The sequence below is a fragment of the Oncorhynchus masou genome, chromosome 17, assembly GCF_036934945.1.
Source record: "Oncorhynchus masou masou isolate Uvic2021 chromosome 17, UVic_Omas_1.1, whole genome shotgun sequence".
NCBI lineage: Eukaryota > Metazoa > Chordata > Actinopteri > Salmoniformes > Salmonidae > Oncorhynchus > Oncorhynchus masou.
In genome coordinates this window covers 14,340,036-14,362,588 of record NC_088228.1, presented here as the reverse complement: position 1 = coordinate 14,362,588, position 22,553 = coordinate 14,340,036, and the positions used below count along the sequence as shown (strand labels likewise).

Sequence of the window (22,553 nt, the reverse complement as noted above, 5' to 3'; positions counted from 1 at the left end):
CAGCGCGGTTCCAAGCCCACTGTAGTAGAGGTGTGGGAGCTGTTCCAGTGCTTTGGTGCTCAGGCGCCCGTGAAACGCAATTCAGTGTATCAAAAAATGAACGAAAGCTCCACGCGTGCCCTTACTATCCGGTTCCAAGAGACGGTGAAGAGGCCGGACCTCTCGTATGACGCCGGGATTCATGAGAGGAGTACGCGACCCCACTCATGGCACTACAGCCGCCGGGACACGGGACTCGTATATGTAATGGATGACCCGACGGGTGGAGTTTGGATGAAGCCGAGAGAGAAATGGACACGATCCTGAAACATAGTGACAACTATGGTTTTAAATTGGTCTCTATTCATGAGAAAGTTTAGCATTCTCTAGCAGGGTGCTTCTCGGGCTTCTGCGCAATCGTGGGTAATCGCCGCGGCGTACTTGTGCGGTGTTTCTCTCAAGGGGACAGAAGATCAGTGATTGAGAGAAGTTTCAGGGGGATGTGCTTGACCGCACCACATTGCACTGACCAGTGAGAAAAAGGATTACATTGGATTGATTACTATCTGGGTGCATGTTATCCAGCAGATTGTTATCATCCACTGTCCTAAGTTTAATACACCAAACGTTGTATTATCATTAATTAATCTAACATTTGTGGATGAAAATGTATGCTTGGAAGCACAGCCTAATCAGGTGTCTCCACTCTGGAGTCGCCTTAGTCCATTCATTGTGCCATTGTTCTTTGCGCACATTTATCCTACATTTTATTTGACGTGTTATCCAGCATGAGCAAGTTTCATTTTAACCAGTATATTCATAGGCCTGCCTATTCAGTAAAAACATATTTAAGCACAATTCAGGTGTCAACTATTTAAAACCCTGTGGAACGGACTTCATAATAGACTCGATAAAGTGGATTATTTTGGCACATATGCAGTCCTAAGCCACCTGCTGGCAGAAAAAGGAACAATGCCGCCGTCATGTGGATGAGAACATTTATGTCTACAATGACTACAGCAAAGATACTTATTATTATTTATTTATTTATTTATTTATGTTACTAGTCTTCTCATCGCAACGCTTACACAAAAAGATTGCAGTTTTGAAACTGTAAAAGTGCAGTAACTGCGGTCGACTGTGGTATTATTTGGATGCAGTATTTTCAGCATACTGCAGTTAAACTGCACTCTGACTGCAATCTTTTTTTCTAAGGGAAACAATGGTATCAGTAAAACTGAAGAGATATGCCAAGGGCAGGAGCCACACCCATGAACTTCGACTTTACCTTTTTAGGCTACCAGCCTACTACTGCATCGAAATCAATCAACACAACCAGGGTTTGATTGTGATATGTCTTTTTCTCTTTCCAGCCTGAGTTTGGAAATACACTCATCTATATCTGTTTTGTGGTGGGCTGTATTTGTAGTCAGCAACTTGATGGGACCGTTTGGCATTTACAGTAATATGAAGATTCCACCGTGCAAAAACTGGTTGAATTAACGTTGTTTCCATGACATTTCTACCAAATAATGACATTTGATGACATTGAATCAGCGTGGGAAACGGATTGGATTTAAGGGAATTTCGTATTTTTTCACACAGCTTTTAACCTAAATCCAATGACATGGGAACATTTTTTGTTGATTTCACATTGACATTTCACATTAGTTGACAACTGCGCCCAGTGAGTATGGAAAGATCACGTGTATATTTAAACCAAGCATAAGTAATCTGGCAACACAATCTCACACTCAATTCTTGCAAATATGTACAAAAACTATTTCAGCAGATTCTGTGGGTTTTTGTGTGTCTTAATTCGTGTGAAATTACACTTTTTTTGTGCAAATTAATTATTAGGAAAATACACATTTTTGTGCGACTTCATTCATAGGAAAATACATTTTTGGAGGGCAAACTTCGGAAATATTTTTTGAAAGTTGTTAGAGAGATGATGGTCAATGGTGTTCTACACTGCCTTTTTTTGTGTCCCACATTTATTTATATTTTTAAAGTAACGCGTTAACAACACAATATAACGCAATAGTAACGCGTTAACAACACAATCAACCAGGTTGTCACCAAAATAATTGTAATATAACAGTAGCTTTATGTTCTTATTTTTTCTTTTATATACCAATACTGTTTTCTATGTTACAAGGCTCCACTTTCTTTTTTTCCTTTTTTTGTGTGTATCGATGAAGATGCTTGATTGGGGAATGGGGATACATTTTTATGATGGGAAATGATAAAACACACACACACGAACATTTACACACATACACACACACTCACATTGTTTGTACTCATGTTATAGCCAACTCCTAGAATTTTGTATGAATAATTTATCAAATATCTGTATCTAGTTGTCATGTATTCATTATCTATAACTGGTTACATTTTTGTAGTTTGCATTTTTCAGTAATGATTAACATGGTTAAATAGTCGTAAATCTCTGCTTGATTTAGCTTTTGGTATATTTGGCATTTTTATACACATTCTGTGTTTCCACTGAAGAAAGCAATAATTAACCAACACACTACTGTAAATAAATGGCCACCGCCTGTTATAAAACGGAAATTGCTCTCCATAAAAAAAGCTCAGTCTGAAGCCATTCAGCTATGGGGTTCACAGCCCTACAGTATAATAATGATACAAGTTATATCACTTTAAAAAGGGTGTTATTTACAACCTATGGGGTATAACATGTTGGGAAGAGAGGCATAGGAGAATATGAAATGAATTAAATACCCTAACCCAAGGCTATGTTCAATGTCAGCAGCAATTTCCAGTGAGAAATTCTCAGTCTGAAAGCTGTTATTGGGATATGGGTTTCACAGGCCTATAATACTGATACAAGTTATATCACCTTAAAACATGTTTTTATTTATAACCTCAGGGGTATAAGATGTTGGGCAAGGTGGTATAGGGGAGTTTGACATATAACCCCTAACTTGAGTTCAGTCTTCACCAATGAGAAACCAAGAGGGACCTAGCTTCGTCCTTCCTGACTGGGAAAGGCCTCCATTCTAGGCCGTAGAAAATCCTACAGCCATCTCATTAGATCAGAACAGGATGGATCAACAGTGATTCATATTACTGGTTTGCATCCAATTAAAAGGATAGTTGTGTTTTGCTGCATAACACACTTACATTATTTGTCTGTCCATATGATGTGGATCATTGTCAGATTGTTAGCTCTATAAACTTCAGTAACAAGAGAACACCATGGTTTGTAATAACACTTTAAACAGGTAGTTTGTAAATGTGTAAAATATGTTTGTTTTGGGTCCACACTAGTGAGTTAACTTATTTAAATGAGACAGTCACCGAGGTTTTTCTTCTGAATAACTGTTCAGGGCATAGCACTTTCCATTCAGCTTCAGCCAACTTTGATGTAAGGCTTGATCACAGCTGTAATTACTACTTTTATCCGTCACACCCATTGTTTCTTAACAATTGTTCACTAAGTATATCAATGTAATTACACCCAACACAATGTTGAAAAACAGAATGCTTCCCAACACTAGATCACATAAATAGGCATGAGCTGGACGTGATCCCACCGCTGCCACCAATGTAGCAGAAGAAAGTGAAAGCTTCAACAGGGACTCTAGACAGGGCTCATAAGTGGCAAAGTGAACTCTCGCGGCCATTACCATGAAAGCCTAGTATTCCTCTGGGCAGAGGCAGTAGGCCTATAATGCCTTGTTACAATAGCCTAAGTACATAACATGATTGACACGATGGTAATAATCATCATGAAACGGCCTTGGAAGTGCCATAAGTGTAAACCAACATAATTCATTATTTTACATGAACCTGTTCAACTGCAATGATATGGCTTAATTGATCATAGTTCAGACTTGTTATAGTTGCAAATACCATGCAGCTGCACCAGGGGAATATAAACCAAACATATTTTTCTTTGCAGGTATTCTGTTTCCCCACATTTATTGATGAATTAATTTCCCATCATGAAAATGTATCCCCATCTTCAATCAAATACCTTCATCGATACCACAAAAAAACAGGCAAATACAGCTTTTTACTCCAATCTGGCAACCCTCATAAAATCTGACATAGCAACAGTATCCCAAAGCATAGAAAAAAATCATTGGCATAAATAAAAAACTAAAAAAACATAATGCTACTATTTTATTATAAGTATTTCAGTGATATCCTGGTCGATTAACAATATTGGGTTGTTAACGTTTATATAAATATATATATATATGTGGGACAAAAATAAGCAGTGTGGAACACCACTGCCCCAAATGCACTGCTCCAAATAACTTTCAAAAGATTTTTTTTTCCTAAGTTTGCCCCCCCAAAATGAATTTTCCTATGAATGAAGTCGAAAAATGTGTCTTTTGCTACGAATTAAGTCACACAATTTTGTTTGTATTTCACACTAATTATTAAGCCACACAAAAACGCACAAAATCTGCTGATTTAAAAAAAAACATATTTGCACTAATTGAGTGTAAGATTGTGTTGCAACTGAATATGACCAGTTAGTTTAAATGTAATACTAGGCCTGAAGGCTACAGGCAGCAACTGAGAACCAAGCAAAAAATGTGTTATTTCTTTATTTATCTCTCTCTTTCATCTAAACACCTTTGGAATTGTTCTCCATTGTTTGATATGTAACTATAATGTAAGTTATATTGCCTGTCTGATGGTTTTAATGTGATTTAAGGTACCTGTATCTGTCAGATTGAAGTGGAAAATGCAATATATTCTATATGGTGTCCTAATGGCACATATATTATTTTAGCTATAGGCTAGGCTACACATGACATAACCAATGGTTGCCTTGGCCTTAAGTACATCTGAATGACAATGATATACTGTTATCTGATGATATAGAGGGTGCGTGCGTTCGTCTCCATGCGTACACTTTGTTCAACTTTACGTAAAGGTCAGACCATTCAAGGTGACGCTTCAATGTGTCTTTAGAGCAGGTTAAATGCCATGCACATGGAGGATTTTACCATGTGAAGTGTGATAAAAACATTAGGCTATCAAATCTGCGCATGTGTCACATTGTTGTATTGTTTGTGTCAACAGCGCACTGATTTGACTCACGCTAGACTGGCTCATTTGGTGGATAAATTCCTAACCAAACAACAGTCATATCTTGCTTCATATAGGACCTACTTTGACCCTTGCTTATCGGTAAACGAAAGGTTTATAGGTAGCATGTAATCACTTACCTGGTAACAGAAAGGCAACGCACTGGGTAAACACCGCAGCTCAAGGCAGAGAACAGTGATATCACTGCATCTCCCTGACTTGCGTCTTTGCCAAGTAGTCGGGTTACGCTTTACCACAATGGGACAGCGGGGATCGAGACCCCAACCCGAGGCCCGAGTTCTCCTATTGGGTCTCGACTCAGCGGGGAAATCAACCCTTCTTTACAAACTGAAATATAACGAATCGGTCAATACCGTTCCCACCATCGGTTTCAATGTGGAGATGATAGAAGCCAAGAAGAAGAGGGAGACAGTTGCTCTGACCGTGTGGGACGTGGGCGGCCAGAATACAATGAGGCACTACTGGAAGAGCTTCTATCAGGACACTGCTGGACTGGTGTTCGTGGTGGACAGCTCAGACAGGCGCCGGTTGGACGAGGCCCGGCGGGAACTAGATCACGCCCTGAGGAGTGAATTCTTACGGGGTCTGCCTTTGGTCATCCTCGCCAACAAGCAGGACCTTCCCGAGGCCGTATCCGTCACGGAGATAACCGAGCGCTTTCACCTGAGGACGATGAGCGTTGAGCGGGACTGGTTTGTTCAGCCCTGCTCTGCCGTGACCGGTGCTGGGCTTATAGAGGGCTTCCAAAAGGTGGCACACCTGCTCAAACTACCATCAGAGGACGTTCAAGACAATATTAAAGAGACAGTGCAGTATCTACGATCAAAATCAGTCACGTCAAGGGGTTTGTAATGTTTGCAATGATAGGATATGTCAAAAGTTATTGACAAATGATGATCATTTGTTTTTATTGTTTACGGATGAAGATCACATTTCACTCTATGATCAATGTGTTTCTTGAAAAGGTTGTCACAGTGCAATAGACTACATGGAAACGAAATCAATCCACGAAGCTATTCAATTGACTTTAAATCAGCCTATGACATTTTTTCCAACTAAATTTAATACGTTTGTATCAGATGATTTCCTCTGAGAAATATGGTCATAAATAATGTTAAGTCGCCTATAGACCTAATAATTAACATGTCATTATGGACTTTGGGGAGCAATGCGTTAAAACACACCCCAAATGGTCAAATTCACTTTTCATCTTTTATGTAGACCTATAAGTTAATATATATGTCTTGTATCTAATAAAATGTCTTCCCTACATGCTATATCTTTTCCCCATTTAAACATGTAAGGCCTCTTTCACACGTATTACATTTTTGCGTAAGGCTATATGGCACTTCTTGCGTACTAAAACTCAGGAGTGACCGATTTGATTAATCTGTGTTAGTTTAACATAATAGGCTCTAAACAACACTTGTGAGAGTTATCAAACGTCATTATGCTGACAGTGAAGGTCAGTTAGCCTGGTTCTCTCAGCGATGACATACTATTGGAGAGGCGCAGGTGGACGTGTCCGGTTCCTGTTCTTATCCCGTTTGCTCCGTGGTCTCCAACCGACCTCTGTCCCCCTCCTGCACGGTCTCCTCATATGTTGGCAAGTACTTCACCTCATCGTAGGCGGGTAGAGAGACAGGGGGAGCTCGGTCAGTAGCAAGGCTATGCGATGTGTAGCTCTCCAGGAGTGGGTCCTGAGATACGGTTATCCGTCCGTTCAGGAGCGGGTGCGGATCATGGCTGTCAAGCTGTCGCCTGGGTCTCGAGCAGGCAATCCGCTGGATGAAGTAGCCCAGGGCAAACAGAAGGAGCAAAAGGAGGACCCCGGAGAGTTTCCGCGTAACCATTGCGATGTTGTAGAAGGTGCTGTGAACCGTGTGCCTGCAACAGCCGACGACGACACTGTCGTTACCGTGCGCGCAGCATATTTGGTCGTCTCTGCAAAGGATCTCTCCACAGTTTCGGAGCGCATGTCCAATGTTTAGAACAAATAAGAAGAAAAATATAAAGCTCGGCGTGTGACCTTTGAGATAAAGATACATTATTCTTAAAGAAAATGCTAGAAGTCTTCTGTTTTGATTGTAAACATGTCAAGTTGGTTGGAACGACGTACGCTATAGTTTACAAGAGGCAATGTGCAATGAGCCAAAACCATAGATCGATGGCACTGGGTGAGCCGTAGCATCTGAACATGCGGTGTTGAAAAATGAATCTGGAATTGTCATCCATATTGTCTCTCCGAACGTGTTTACATAGCAAGCTCACTGAGCCAAATGCTTGTAATCTCATTTCTGTGTCTGATTATAAACGGATGACCTCCATCACTAGGGTACAAAATTGGTTGTGGTTTATCAAATTAGGCCTTTTATGCATATAGAGCGTTTATTTTGGTCAATTTTCTCTTTTGGTTCAAAACAACCATCGCCAGACCATTGTAGATAGTATTGACTGGAATACATATCTAGGCTACGGGCCTTTTAAAAATGTACTTTGTTGAAATAGTCAACTCATTGCATCATCCGAAGACTAAGTGCCTTTAGAGTGCACTTCAGTGTCCACTTTCAGGGCATTAAATCCAAATGAGCAATTATCTGCCTGCTATTAAATCATTAGCGAGCACCCAATGGCCAATTGTTGGAGGGTTGTCATTAGATACAGTAACTGTTACAGGTAAACAGTTGGCGCCGGCGGACGGAGAGATCAATTTGTTGTCTGAGTTGTACTCAAGATCAGTAATGATAAACCCAGAAATCGATAGGCTACAGTTTATGTTCGGTCTTGTTGTAGATGAGTGATAACTCTGGTGCAACTACAACAAGCCTATCCGATATAGGCCTACGACGGCGATCGTGAGTGACTGGCTTTCCACGGTCCTGACACCCGTTTTGGGTGTACACTGACCTATCTATGGTATTTAACAGTAACGCAGTAGTCTAATCTTGGTTACCCAGAAGTAAATTTTCACAGAAATGTGTGTTGTTTTTACGTTCTCATTCTTGACAATTGTCTACCTGTTTAGAACAAGCACTCCAACATCCAATATTAAATGGGTGAGTGGAAACAGTGCAGGCCAATATTAAATGGGGAGTGGAAACAGTGTAGGCCAATGTTCCATAGGGATTAGAAACAGCTCAGGCCAATGTTCTATAGAGATTAGAAACAGCGCAGGCCAATGTTCTATAGGGATTAGAAACAGCGCAGGCCAATGTTCTATAGGGATTAGAAACAGCGCAGGCCAATGTTCTATAGGGATTAGGGATTAGAAACAGCGCAGGCCAATGTAGGCCAATGTTCTATAGGGATTAGAAACAACTCAGGCCAATGTTCTATAGGGATTAGAAATAGTGTAGGCCAATGTTCTATAGGGATTAGAAACAGCGCAGGCCAATGTTCTATAGGGATTAGAAACAGCGCAGGCCAATGTTCTATAGGGATTAGAAACAGCGCAGGCCAATGTTCCATAGGGATTAGAAACAGCGCAGGCCAATGTTCTATAGGGATTAGAAACAGTGTAGGCCAATGTTCCATAGGGATTAGAAACAGCTCAGGCCAATGTTCTATAGAGATTAGAAACAGCGCAGGCCAATGTTCTATAGGGATTAGAAACAGCGCAGGCCAATGTTCTATAGGGATTAGAAACAACTCAGGCCAATGTTCTATAGGGATTAGAAACAGCGCAGGTCAATGTTCCAAAGGGAGTAGAAACAGCGCAGGCCAATGTTTAGAAACAGCTCAGGCCAATGTTCTATAGAAACAGCGCAGGATTAGAAACAGCGCAGGCCAAATGTTAAATAGGGATTAGAAACAGCGCATGCCAATGTTCCAAAAGTAGAAACAGGACAATGTTCTATAGGGATTAGAAACAACAATGTTCCTAGAAACAGCGCAGGCCAATGTTCTATAGGGATTAGGGCCAATGTTTAGAAACAGCTAAAGGAGTAGAAACAGCGCAGGCCAATGTTCTATAGGGATTAGAAACAGCGCAGGCCAATGTTCCATAGGGATTAGAAACAGCTCAGGCCAATGTTCTATAGGGATTAGAAACAGCTCAGGCCAATGTTCCAAAGGGAGTAGAAACAGCGCAGGCCAATGTTCTATAGGGATTAGAAACAGCGCAGGCCAATGTTCTAAAGAGATTAGAAACAGTGTAGGCCAGTCGTCCATGCAATGTAGAAACGATGGGAAGAAGTAATGCTGCATCTCCATTCGTAGGCTATCAACAACCTGCATGACAAGGATTTAAAGGTGCATTCTGCAGATCAAACAAAACAGATTCTGCGCCAGTTTTTGAGTAAATAGTTTAGGGATGAAGCTGGAGAAATCCAATGTAACCCCCCAAATTCATAGATAAAGCTATGGATGCAAGGACTGACCATCCATGAGATCAAAATGATAGTTTAAACAATGTTTAAAGCTATACAGTGTTTGTTTACAATTTCATCGTTTACAAATAATGGAGTAAAACAAGATTATATTTTGGTGTATACAGTTGAACTAATAAGTCATTATTTATAAGTTATATTATCCAAAAATCAATGGCTACATATAGTTCATTAAAGGTAAAAAAAAAATAATAATAATAATAATGTACAGTCATGGCCAAAAGTATTGGTACCCTTGTACTTTTTTTCAAATAATGCACCATTTATTTTGGAAAACTGTTGAAATAAAACAATATTTTGGTGTACACATAATGTATGTACATCTTTGGTTTGCAGTTTAACAAAACAAAAAATCTGAATTTACTAAATGTTAGCTAATTACACAAAGAAATCCTAAAATGGCCAGGACAATATTTTTGTCCGTTGTGGTGAGTTGCAGGTGCCTGCAATATAAATATAAAATGACTAATTCAACCAATTTGAATAGAGAAAAGGACTCTCCTGTTTTGTGTCTCTGTATGTACCGCAATGAGCACAGAGAAAATAAATAAAACCAGAGAATTATCTGAGGAAGAAGTCAGACACAAAATTGTAGCCAAGCATGGACAATCTCAAGGCTACAAGTTCATCTCTAGAGACCTTGATGTGGACAGATGAGACCAAATTAGAGCTATATTGTAAAGCACATCATCTCTGTTTACACAAAACAAAATGAAGCCTTCAAAGACAATAACACCTTCCCTACAGTCAGACATGAAGGTCCAGAGATGTTCTGGGGGCCTTGGACATGTGCATAGCATCATGAAATCAGAGATGTTCTGGGGGCCTTGGACATGTGCATGGCATCATGAAATCAGAGATGTTCTGGGGCCTTGGACATGTGCATGGCATCATGAAATCAGAGATGTTCTGGGGGCCTTGGACATGTGCATGGCATCATGAAATCAGAGATGTTCTGGGGGCCTTGGACATGTGCATGGCATCATGAAATCAGAGATGTTCTGGGGGCCTTGGACATGTGGCATCATGAAATCAGGAGAATAACAAGGCATTTTGGAGTGCAATGTCAGAACCAGTGTCAGAAAGTTGCGTCTCCATTGAAGGTTTTGGGTCTTCCAGCAGGACAATGACCCCAAACACACTTCAAAAAGCACCCAGGAATGGTTCAAGACAAAACGCTGGACTGTTCTGAAGTGGTCATCAATGAGTCCAGATCTAAATCCCATTGAAAATTTATGGAGGGATCTGAAAACAGCATTTGGGAGAAGGCACCCTTCAAATCTGGGAGAACTAGAGCAGTTTGCTCAATTTGGAGTGGACCAAACTGCCAGTACAGAGGTGCAGGAAGCTCATCGATGGCTATAAGAAGCGCTTGATTGCAGTTATTTTGATTGCAGTTACTTGAAAAAAATGCAAGGGTTCCCATATTTTGGCTACGACTGTAGCAATCGCAGATTAATAACCTTTAATAACATCTATCCAGGCGTTGTAAGATCTGGCAGGCGTCAGCAACGCCTGGCAGAGAAACACGCCCCGTTACTTCCAAGTATGGGTAGAGGCGGCCCAATATGGCGATCAGAATATGGGCGAGTGGGTGTGTCAAACTGTGTTCGCGTGTGTGTGTGTGTGTGTGTGTGTGTGTGTGTGTGTGAGTGTGTGTGTGCGCGCACGCGCATGTATGTATGGAAAATCAATCAGCTAATTGGGCAGAATTGTTGCCACTCAAGACCGTTTTGCGTGACTGATTGGGCTGCACGACAAGTCAATAAGACTGCAACCAGTGCACCAGTGATGTATCAACCTGCCTGCCGACGGGAAGTGTTTCCTACTGGCTATTAGGCTGCGGTCTTGTCGCCGGCGGGAGCTAAACTGGCCATTTTTTCCCCTCCCATGATTTATTTTCAAGTAGAATAGCAGCCTACACAATAAATAACAAATATTGATAACCATCTAGATGTCACCTTGATACATACATAGCCTACAAACTACTACTCAATGGGAAGGGCATGAACGCAACAAAACTGGGACACAGTGCCCGTTGCTCTTGCTTGACAAGCACTAGCCTACTGATGGGTTTAGTGTTGCTTCACGCATACCACGCATGAAGCAACACTACACCTATCATCGGTACCTTTTATAAAAATTAACAATGTCTTAAAAACAGAAGTCCAAACTCTTGTGGTACGGTAGCTCAATGTACAGCAGTTCATACAAAACAGCTCAATCAAAACCATCTCATCAATGGAGTTAAGGTCAGGGCTCTGTGCAGGCCAGTCAAGTTCTTCCACACCGATCTCGACAAACCATTTCTGTACGGATCTCGCTTTGTGCACCGAGGCATTGTACTGCTGAAACAGGAAAGGGCCTTCTCCAAACTATTGCCACAAAGTTGGAAGCACAGAATCGCCTGGAATGTCATTGTATGCTGTAGCGTTAAGATTTCCCTTCACTGGAATTAAGGGGCCTAACTCAAACCACGAAAAACAGCCCCATGCCATTATTCCTTCCCCACCAAACTTTACAGTTGGCACTTTGTATTGGGGCATGTAGCGTTCTCCTGGAATCTGCCAAACCCAGATTTGCCTGTCAGACTTCCAGATTGTGAAGCATGATTCATCACTCCAGAGAAAGCATTTCCATTGGTCCAGAGTAGCGCTCGGCCATGGAAACCCATTTCATGAAGCTCCCAACAAATTGTGCTTACATTGCTTCCAGAGGCAGTTTGGAACTCAGTAGTGAGTGTTGCATCTGAGGACAGATGATTTTTACACCCTACGCTCTTCAGCACTCGGTGGTCCCGTTCTGTGAGCTTGTGTGGCCTACCTCTTTGTGGCTGAGCCAATGTTGCTCTGAGACATAATACTTCACAATAACAGCACTTACAGTTGACCGGGGCAGCAATTTGACTAATTGAGTTGTTGGAAAGGTGGCATCCTATGAAGGTGCACCATTGAAAGTCAGAGCTCTTCAGTAAGGCCATTCTACTGACAATGTTTGTCTATGGAGATTGCATAGCGGTGTGCTCGATTTTATACACCTTTCAAACGGGTGTGGCTGAAATAGCCAAATCCACTAATTTTAAGAGGTGTCCACATACTTTTGTATATATATAGCGTGTAAAAACATGTTAAATATGTAAATTGTAATGTCAATCTAATGTATTTTCCTGTGTCAACCCACAGTAAGACTAGCTGTCGCCATTGGCATCAGCTAATGGGGATCCTAATAAATCAAATTAGTTCTGGGTCCGCTCCAAAGACCAAGTGCTAATGCTGCATTCGTAACCAAGTGGGAAGGTGGAAATTACCAGTTAGAAGTTCTAAATATCAGTTGGATACATTCACTTTTGTCAATCCGTCTGCGTTGGCAGTGATACGGCCTCTGCAGAAGTCAGGGCATTCATACGTTGTGCACTGCACTGAACTGTTAGTGATTTGGTTTATACAGGACCTCCCATCCACCATCAAGTCAAAGCCCTCCGTGTAACAGTATTGCTTCCATCCCTCTCCTCGCCCCAGGGACCCTCTGCACACTACTCACCCACGGAGCAACGTTATCCATCGCTCCACAAAAGCCACAGCCCTGGCAGAGCAAGGGGAACGACAAGGTCTCAGAATAACGTCACCGATTGAAACAGTATTAGGGCACACCCCACTAGCCAGCCATTTGACACCGGTTACATCTACATTGCAACATTTGGGAAGCACACAGCAATGTGGCACTTGTCCTCTGAAGGTTCTGCTATTTCATCACACCCTCCCTACAGAGCCTTGAGCACATTTAAAGCATAAAATGGCTTTAATGGGCAACAAGCAGCAACCATAAACTTAAAGTACAGCCATCACGCTTGTAAATTGTCGTTCAATAACCTTAAAGCTTTGTTTCTTTCACCTGCCGAAAAGCAGGGAATTTTCTTAGGTGACTTAAGCCCTCAGGGATGATTAGTTTCCCCACTGGTATTTACTAGATGGGAATTTAAATCGATTTTGCCCAGTTGTATGTGGTAAATGTTACCGTCACGCTTGGTCATGAATGCAGGGCGTCATGCATTTCATAATCTTGTAGTTCCTTATGCTACAGACGAGTCATTTTACACCTGCTACATGACAGGAGTGCTGAGAGCAGAGGGTCAGACTAAACATGCTGGCAGCAGAACATTGTACTTGCTCCCGAGGCAGCGGCTTAGACTGCTAAACCACCCCAGAAACATGTGACAAACCTATTGCTTGACTTAATGATCCAGGGGCAAGCATTGATGCAAACTTATAAATTGAAGAGTTAGACAAAATTTAATAAGCAAACTACGGATGTAACATTTTTATTTGCATTGGCCATGGTAACGTGAAATGGAACAGCAGATGAGCAACATTCAAGACAACTTGAATTCACATAATTCTTTAAAGACGACTTAGAACTTGGTTAGTGGTTTAAGCCAAGGGTTGGTCAATTGCCATCATAGAGTGAATTGCATTCAAGTTCCACAGTCGACTTCCTGCACAGCACCCTTCAATCCAGTGAGATGCCATCTTACGTGACTGGAAAGACAAGTGTTCACAGCAGTGCCTCATTCAGAAAGCGTGCATTTCCTGCCTTCACTTTTGCAAGTACCACCGGTGCCCATAGAGATGTCTGTTGTAGCCTCCTGCAGCTCTTTAGGATGGACTGCCGCCGAGTCTAAGGTCTCACCCGGTGTCAATTTTGAGCGGAGCGTCGTGGAGTCCGTTGCCAAGCTGATAACTTCCTGAGTAGGGACAACAATCAGGGGCCCCAAGATGGTAGTCTTACTCCACTCTGAAATAAAAATCTGATTTAGCTAAACCTTGAGTTAATTTTAGAAAACATTTATTGGTTGTCAAGAACTGTTCAAAATCTTTCCTGAATTCTAGCTAGAGCACATTGCTGGACTGTTAATCTTAACATGCAACCAAAAATCACATGGGAGAAAAGCATAGGCTGGAGCAAAAGCCAGTACATAGTAAACATGCAATGAATCTACGTTGCATCCGATTGGCTTTGCATCATCCGTAACCCACCATCTGTGGTGTCCGTTCCCCTCTTCCAGGCACCGGAGTAAGGCTTTTTGGATCTGGGCTGAACCTTTTGGAGCTGCTCTGTGCGCTGGCCTGGGCGAATGCGGAAGCTGGATGAATTTGGTTTGGGAGTAGTAGTCTTGGTGTTGGTTCTGGTCATGGGGGTAGTAGGCTCCGCAAAGCGTTTGGAGACTACACAACTTATACAGACCTGGTCGTTCCCATCTGCTGACCTCCAGCTGGAATGAGAATGAAGATCTGGTTCGATTGCAGCTCAAAGTTAAATAACTTGCCCTCATTAAGGTCATGCACAGTAAATACTTTACAGTATCCATCCATTAACCTGACAATTTTTAAGGTGTAATTCTACAGTCAATATTGCACAGAATGAAATCCCCTGGCAGTGCTAATGAAGAAACCATTAATGGTTGCAGCCTACATACAAACTTCAGTTTTAACAAGAGGCAGGATGCCCATTCTCCATCTCATACCTGTTCTCAATGAAGGAGCACGCGCGACTCTTTGATTTCACAGAAAACATGGCGGGGACAGCTTTCAGATGGCAGGTGATGAAGATCTGGTGACGGAATGGATATCAGAATGGCCAAAAAGGTACAGAACATGACAAGACTAAACACAGGAGTGGGCACTTGCCAAATTGGAATCCTCCTGGTAGAATCTGAAGGCATCCAGCATGATATGCAGCTTGTCATCTTGGACCCTGGGCATGTACCGTGAATTAGAGCCGGTCAGCTGGGCGTCAGTGAGGCATCTAATTAGGCAAGACAGGGAGCTAGGTGTTTAGGGAAAGGAATTAGCCAACTAGATGGTTTTCTACAATTGTTTACCCAACCACAGTTGAGCCAACAGCCAAGCATTGGAAAAAAAATAATGTATCCTACAGCAAGCTGAAGCAACCATCACCAGTCAATACCTTCTAGATGACCTTACCCGTAGTACTCTATGAAGTTGTGTCTAGGGTGTGAGTCTGCGTCAGGAGTTGCCGTGGCCACACAATGGTCCACATACACGCGGAGGGGCATATGATTGCCCATGGTGACAGCTGCCTCCAGGTGTATGGTTTCACCCAGAAAGTAGGCATTTGATCCCCTTTCAGAGCGCCAGTCATCTGTAGAGAAGGTGGGGATGAGCATGTGCAACCAGACAGCCATTTGGGGATGCTTATACTAGTGTTTAAAACCTAATGTTATTGGTTTGAATTTCATAATACACCAGTCACATTGAAAGGAGATTGATGCAAACATCAAATGGTTTATGCTGATATGGACACAGGCAACTTGCACACTAGAGTGCGTGTTTGTGTGAAAAGGTTAAGGTCCATGAATAACTGAAAATGTACAAGTTAATGAAGTGAATAACACAAATATCCTACCCGTGATGAGGCGGAGGCTGAATTGCAGATTGTCCTCAGCAGTCACTGTTGAGGCAAAGGGGATCCAGGTGGGAGCCAGGGCAGCACTGTCAACAGCATACCTCCTAAAACACATTCACATTATTTAAGTGTTTAAAAACCCATCAAAATACTAGGCATCAATGTTTACTACAGGTAACTCACCTTCCGTAATGGCATTCGATGGGAATCACAGCCGAATCAAATCTGACGACACCAGAAGAGGGTGCAGGCGAATAGCTGAGAATATTGGAATAAACCAGCTCCGTCTCCATAAACTGTGGAAGAGGTGGAGAGGTTAGGGGTGTTATATGTGCAGCTTGAAGATTCATAATGGAAGTACTGCAAATTTGTTTCCTCATGTTGCAACTTGAGCACTGTGTATATGCAGATATAAAACAACTCCTGAACCACAAACCTTAGACTAACAATATAAACTCTGCAAAGAAAGAATACTGTCTGTCACCTGCATTTCTTTAAAGCAAACTTAGTGTAAATCTTTGTATGAACATAAAATGCAACTACTGAGACAAACTGAACAAGTTCCACAGACGGAAATGGAATAAATGTGTCACTGAACAAAGGAGGGGGTGGGGTCAAAAATCAAGTCAGTATCTGGTGTGGCCACCAGCTGCATTAAGTACTGCAGTGAATCTCAGACTGCACTAGATTTGCTAATTATTGCTGTGAGATGTTACCCCACTCTTCCAAGGCACCTGCAAGTTCCCAGACATTTCTGTGTGTGTGGAGGGGGGGGGGGCCTAGCCCCTCCGATCCAACAGGTCCCAGACCTGCTCAATGGGGATCTGGGCTCGTTGCTGGCCATGGCAGACCACTGACATTCCTGTATGGCTGGTGGCATGGTCATGTCAGGATGACACTCCGCTGCAAGTACCACACGTGGGAGGAAGATGTCTTCCCTGTAACGCACAGCGTTGAGTGCCTGCAATGACAAGTTGTGTCTGATGCTGGGACACCGCCCCAGACCATAACAGACCCTCCACCTCGATCATGCGCCAGAGTACAGGCCTCAGTGTAACGCTCATTCCAGCGACTCAGCGCGATTCCGACCAACACCCCCGGTGAGACAAACCCACGACTCGTCAGTGAATAGCACTTTTTGCCAGTCCTACGGTGGGTTTGTATCCATAGGCGACGTTGTTGCCGGTGAGGACCTGCCTTATAAGCCCGCAGTCCAGCCTCTCAGCCTATTGTGAACAGTGAGCACTGATGGAGGGATAGTGTGTTCCTGGTGTACTTGTGCAGTTGTTGCCATCCTGTACCTGTCCCGCAGGTGTGATGTTCAGATGTACCGATCCTGTTCAGGTGTTGTTACACATGGTCTGTCACTGCAAGGACAATCAGCTGTCCATCCTGTATCCCCATCTTAGGCATCTCACAGCATGGACACAGCAATTTATTTCCCTGGCCAGTCCGCAGTCACATTCACACAGATGAGTAGGGACTCCAGGAATCTTTCCTCTGGTGTTTGAGTCAGTAAAAAGGCATCTTTAGTTATCTAAGTTCCCATAATTATCCACCATCTGCATGGTGCATGTTCATTAATTATGGCTCATTGAACAAGCATGGGAAGCTGCGTTTAAATTCTATACAAATGAAGATCTGTGACGTTATCCGGATTTTTAAGAATTCTTTGAGAGACAGGGTCCTGAAAAGGGAAAGTTTATTTTTTGCTGGGTTTATCATGGCCTTGGGCGGTGTGCCCCTTTCTATCCATGTAGCCATGGATTCACGAAACCATTTGCAGCTGCGGAGTCCATGGCTACCTTCCTGTCCATGGAAGCGTTTCGGGACATTCTTTAGATAGCCCTTTGGCTCAGCCCCCCTGCAAGAGTCCCATAGCCTTGTGTAAATGGTTTAATACGTGAACCTAATTAGCCTACTTAGAACTGTGGCACGATTAACTTAAAATTAAGCTGCAATTTTAGAAAAACTTACTGCGAGTTTGGTTCCACATGCGGTCAACTGGGCAAAGATGATAAACTCTGCCTCCCCCGTTGGAACCGCACTGCAAGAATCTTCAACGCCCTTGCTACCCATTTGATTGAAACCTAGGTACAAATCGCTGCCGTCCACCAGAATGCCTATGTCAAATAGGTCAGCTTTCACCACGACTTCAAGAGAATCTTCGTGGCACTTCACGAGGACTGTTCTCGGCCTAGGAGGACTGGTTGGCTCTGCACTCGGTTTAAAGGATTGGGCCTGGCTGACATCTTTATAACTATAACCACGAGGATTAAAAGGCTGATAACAATCAGCGAGGAAAGAAATTGACAGCAGGGTCGCGACCCACCACGGAGATTTTTGCATAAACTCCATTTGTGCGCTTGCAATCTGAATGTAGTTTGGCGGCTTCGCAGACCCACTGAATTTCTTAAACCGAATTACAAACATTTATATGACAAAAATCTCCAAGCATAAACCAATCATTAAGAACAGGTGGGGTTACCGCACTTGTGTCAAATCAGCGCTAATTAAAGATGAAAAAGTCCTGTGTAACCTAATGCATTTATTTTGACAGTACCGTGCACCTTCCACTGGGTGTCAGTGGTACATTTCCATTGAATGATAATGACTGATATTTGTCTGTGTAGGCTGTTATGGCCAGGCAGCATGTCTGTCATGGCCAGGCAGCATGTCGTAATACAAATATACAAAATATAGACTGCTTTGTACTCGCCATCTTCTCAACTCCATTAAATTGCTGACCAACCGCACCCCTTCACCGACGGTGCAGTCTAATGTACCAACATTGTCCTCTTGCCCATCACATAAACCTAGCATGGTTATCGTTCGAAAACATCACAAATATACATGTTATTCCTCGTCAACATAGTCTTTATAAATTCACACCTGTCTGAATTTATTGAGGTAAGACATTTATTACCCGAAGGAGAACTTATTATTGCACTTGTCCGCCCTGGCCTAGCTACTAATAATGGGAAGAACATGGGCCAATATAGCCGAACATTAGGCCATTTGTGAGCTCAAGCCGAATGCAAAAGTCTGACTTTCGAACAATGTGTCAGTCAGCCTTTTCGACTGCATTGCGGGCTCACGTTTCTAGAGAGTGAAAAAAGGACCAATGCGAGGGAGTCACTTGGCTGTGTTCAGTTAAAACCATACCACCCCCGAAAATAATAGAGTATAGGAAGGCCTAGTAGTAAACTACATGCATCACGTCTGCTTAATCTATACGCCTACACAAATGTATGGTCGTTTCTGAACTTTCTCTCGGGTCTTCACTTCCGCCTCAAAATAACCGCCCACATATTACACACAGTTACAGTAGGCTATGATTCCAAGTGAAATTAGTATAATTGACCAGTGTAGTAGGCCTACAAGAACGAGCACATTGGGTGGTTTGGGAACCACCCAAGTCAGTGATATGGGGTTACCACTGTGTATTTTCCTGGAAATAAATCTTACTGTTTCCCATCATTTAACTCAGTTTAATGTATTGACTATATATGGCAACACACACACACACACTATTCTTGTGAGGGCCAAACAATTTATTCCCATTAAAAATCCTATTTTCCTTAACCCTTAACCTAACTCTAACCTTAACCCCAACCCCAACCTTAACCCCTAATCCTAATTGTAACCCTAAACCTAACCCCTAAGACTAAAATAATGGGGGCCGGTGATATGTCCCCACTTGTCCAAATTTTCCTTGTTTTGCTAACTTTGTGAGGACTTCTGGTTCTCACAAGGATAGTAAAAACCGCAAAACACACACACATACAAACAGAGAGAGAGAGTTTGAGTAAAATACCATAAAACAAAGAGAGAAATAAAACAGCTGGCATTAGGCTATTTTAATTCATTGCTTAAATGCATTTTATTTTGGAGATGTTCAAACAAAAACTGTGTAAACATTGAAATAAGTTATATTGATATGTAGAAAATAAATATTTTTAAATCATAAATTAGGCAAATAAATAATACAACCCATTAGGTTGATAATGAATATCACATTTAATATTATTTAGCTTTTCAAAAAAAAATATCAACAAATAAATACTTAGATTAAATACTTATATATTAAGTCATAAATATTTGACTCCTGTAAATTCTAAATCCTCAATAGCTTAATCAGACTGTTATTTGATGATAATATTAAAGAACACTTGTCCACAGGACAAGGCAACTTTGTTTGGTCATGGAAATCATTATTTTTCCCTTGGGAGAATGGTGATGACGACGATGATGGCGATGAGGAATAGTCTCCAACAGCATAGGCACTTGCCAGGTCCATGATGACATGCCAACTTACATATTGTGTTCTCCAGCATGAATATATCCAATGATTCTGTTGATGGTTACGGTGCGAACCTGGAGCCCCTTCAGCACTTTACACAAATGTACCCTTTCATCAAAGGAATTTTGGTTAGCAGTACCTTGAGTAGGCCTACAACCTTGTGTATCCTGAAAAGAAACATAGTGCACACTGTGTCAAGTTAACTTGATCTCTATTTGGTTACACACAGTTGACATACAAATGACCATATTTGGTTAGGAGATATTTTAGGGACCATTAATTCCACAAGCCACATCCCAATGTAATCCCTGCTAATTTTAGTCCGTGAAAGGTCTCTTTATGTTAGTCACGGTTGCTTTTGAGAATCTCTTACCTGCTGAGAGGACCAGACTCCCAACAAAGACGAGGGGAAGCAGTTCTGTTTAAAAAACGAAAGCAAATGAAAGGGTGAGAGAAGAGGCAATATATGTCAGTAGACTTGTGTATCCTAAACGTGCAGCTACAATGACTTTCGTATACAAAACTGGTTGTGTTAGAAATATCTCAAAAGGCTATTTTTTAGGTCATGTCCTCTCCATGCCAGTATTTTGGCATAGTTATTCCCAGATTTTACCTCCTTAATCTCCCCGAGGCTCTGCAGCACATTGGGTCCAAGCAGTTTGGGGTCAATAGCTTGTAGCATGTCACTATAACAACGCAGATCCTCCTCAATGTTCCTCAGACACTTGTCCTATGTGATACACAGGAAAAATGACATGTAAAAAAGTTACCAATATAGGCAGACAGTGTGTTAGATTTGCACCCTTTAGACTGTAAATAAACACACAATTTCTTATGGGAAAAACTGTTGCTCTGGGCAACAACAGTAATATGTCATTTATAGACAATAGCAAATAGCCTACCTGATCAAACTTTACATTTGTCACTCTGGAACATGTTGAGTGTTGTTGAGTGCTTTTGGTCTGTCAAAGTATAGATTATTCAGAAAAGGATTTCAACATTGATCTTATATGGCCTTATATAGGGAAATTCCCATTATTGTCTGAAAAAATTGAATACAGATCACAGAATGGGTTTTTTTCTTACCTTTGGCGCACACACTTGCACCGTCTGTGTTCTCGTGTTCAACTCCATATCCTGGTCCGTGCAGTTTATTCCTTTGAACAGTTGTTCCTAGTATTGATACGAATTTAATGAATAGGCTGCAGATATGAATTAAATAAATAGTCTACCATCAAGAACAGTATTGGAAAATGTGCCTGAGTCTCACCTGTGCAAGTGCGTCCGTGATGTTCCAAAGTAGTGTTTGCGCAGTAGTAAGACAGTTGTCAGTTATCGGGCGGTTGCGCGTCACCACTGGGCTGGACATGTTCACGTGCCAGAGAGAACAAGTCAGCGCGACCAAGAGCAGCCAAGTGGCAAAATCTGACAGGTGCAAGAACAAAGTAGAACAAATACTTAAAACTTAAACTTTCTATACAAATACATTTGTCAAAAATAGCCAATAATTTTTAGATGATTTTGCAATATTCTCATGCAGGAAAAAATATTCTCAGATAACCTGACCTATTCTAAGCAAATAATAAATAAGCTACCTACTTTTGTTAGAAGAGAAAGAGATATAGGCTATAGATTACTCACAAAGCTTGGCGTTTGACATCATGGTAGTAACAATGTATATCCTTGGTTTATCCTAATTCTTTTGTGTGTCTTGCTTCATCTCTCAGTGTTTTTATACTTTCCTGAGCAGGGAATTCCCTACCACAATAACAATGTTGGAAAATATAAATTGAAAGTAAATCAGGTAACAATGTCACAGTGTGTCATTTTCCTAGTTGCCAGTGATATCAATATAATGAAACGTTTTCCCAGAGTGGAACTGGAATTAACATTAACTGCAGTTGAGTTGATTGTATTAGATGTTTTGTTTGTGGCCACTATAACCACAGCAGTTTCTCACAGTTTGGTAGAAAATATGTGGTCGCCTCCTCTGCTCTCTAGTGGTTGGCTAGGCCTAGGTCTAGGTAATGATTCAGTATGGGCTTTCACTATGGCCAAAACTCAATAACATAAGTGTTTGGAGCATTGTAGTGCAACATGAGAAAGTAGGGAAGAAACTGCCTGTTTTGCACACACATGCAACAGTCACTTGCCTATATTCAGATATGTCATAGCATTAATGCCAATTTAATTATGTGATTGTTAATACCCGTAGAAGAAAATAGCTAGTAGGCTACCCTAACCTTATCCAATTTGTAGTTTGGTTTGTATTTATAGGTTTTCTGTGTTTATATATATTTATAAGGCACATGTAGGCTAATGTAGCCTTAGGTCCCTCAAGCATCCGTCTGTACAATTAA

At 41.7% G+C, this 22,553-nt stretch overlaps 3 protein-coding genes across 3 annotated transcripts; 1 reads left to right on the top strand and 2 right to left on the bottom strand.

The window, feature by feature from the left end:
- The first annotated feature begins 5,088 nt into the window (after positions 1-5,088).
- arl14 (ADP-ribosylation factor-like 14) lies at positions 5,089-6,356 on the top strand. Its single transcript, XM_064992437.1, has one exon. The coding sequence runs from the start codon at positions 5,317-5,319 to the stop codon at positions 5,929-5,931; it is 615 nt and encodes a 204-aa protein (XP_064848509.1). The 5' UTR covers positions 5,089-5,316; the 3' UTR covers positions 5,932-6,356.
- Positions 6,357-13,755: 7,399 nt separating this feature from the next.
- Positions 13,756-18,252, bottom strand: LOC135558555 (zona pellucida sperm-binding protein 3-like). The gene is made up of 8 exons (XM_064992435.1): positions 17,868-18,252; positions 16,074-16,186; positions 15,891-15,994; positions 15,449-15,626; positions 15,152-15,269; positions 14,989-15,074; positions 14,501-14,736; positions 13,756-14,258 (listed from the first exon to the last, which is right to left on the bottom strand). Exons 1-8 carry the CDS (start codon positions 18,246-18,248, stop codon positions 14,032-14,034), a joined length of 1,443 nt encoding a protein of 480 aa, XP_064848507.1. The 5' UTR covers positions 18,249-18,252; the 3' UTR covers positions 13,756-14,031.
- A 1,500-nt stretch (positions 18,253-19,752) lies between these two features.
- zmp:0000001127 (interleukin-12 subunit alpha) lies at positions 19,753-21,671 on the bottom strand. Its single transcript, XM_064992434.1, has 6 exons — positions 21,464-21,671; positions 21,280-21,366; positions 21,096-21,155; positions 20,807-20,923; positions 20,567-20,611; positions 19,753-20,360 (listed from the first exon to the last, which is right to left on the bottom strand). Exons 1-6 carry the CDS (start codon positions 21,560-21,562, stop codon positions 20,205-20,207), a joined length of 564 nt encoding a protein of 187 aa, XP_064848506.1. The 5' UTR covers positions 21,563-21,671; the 3' UTR covers positions 19,753-20,204.
- Positions 21,672-22,553: the final 882 nt, after the last annotated feature.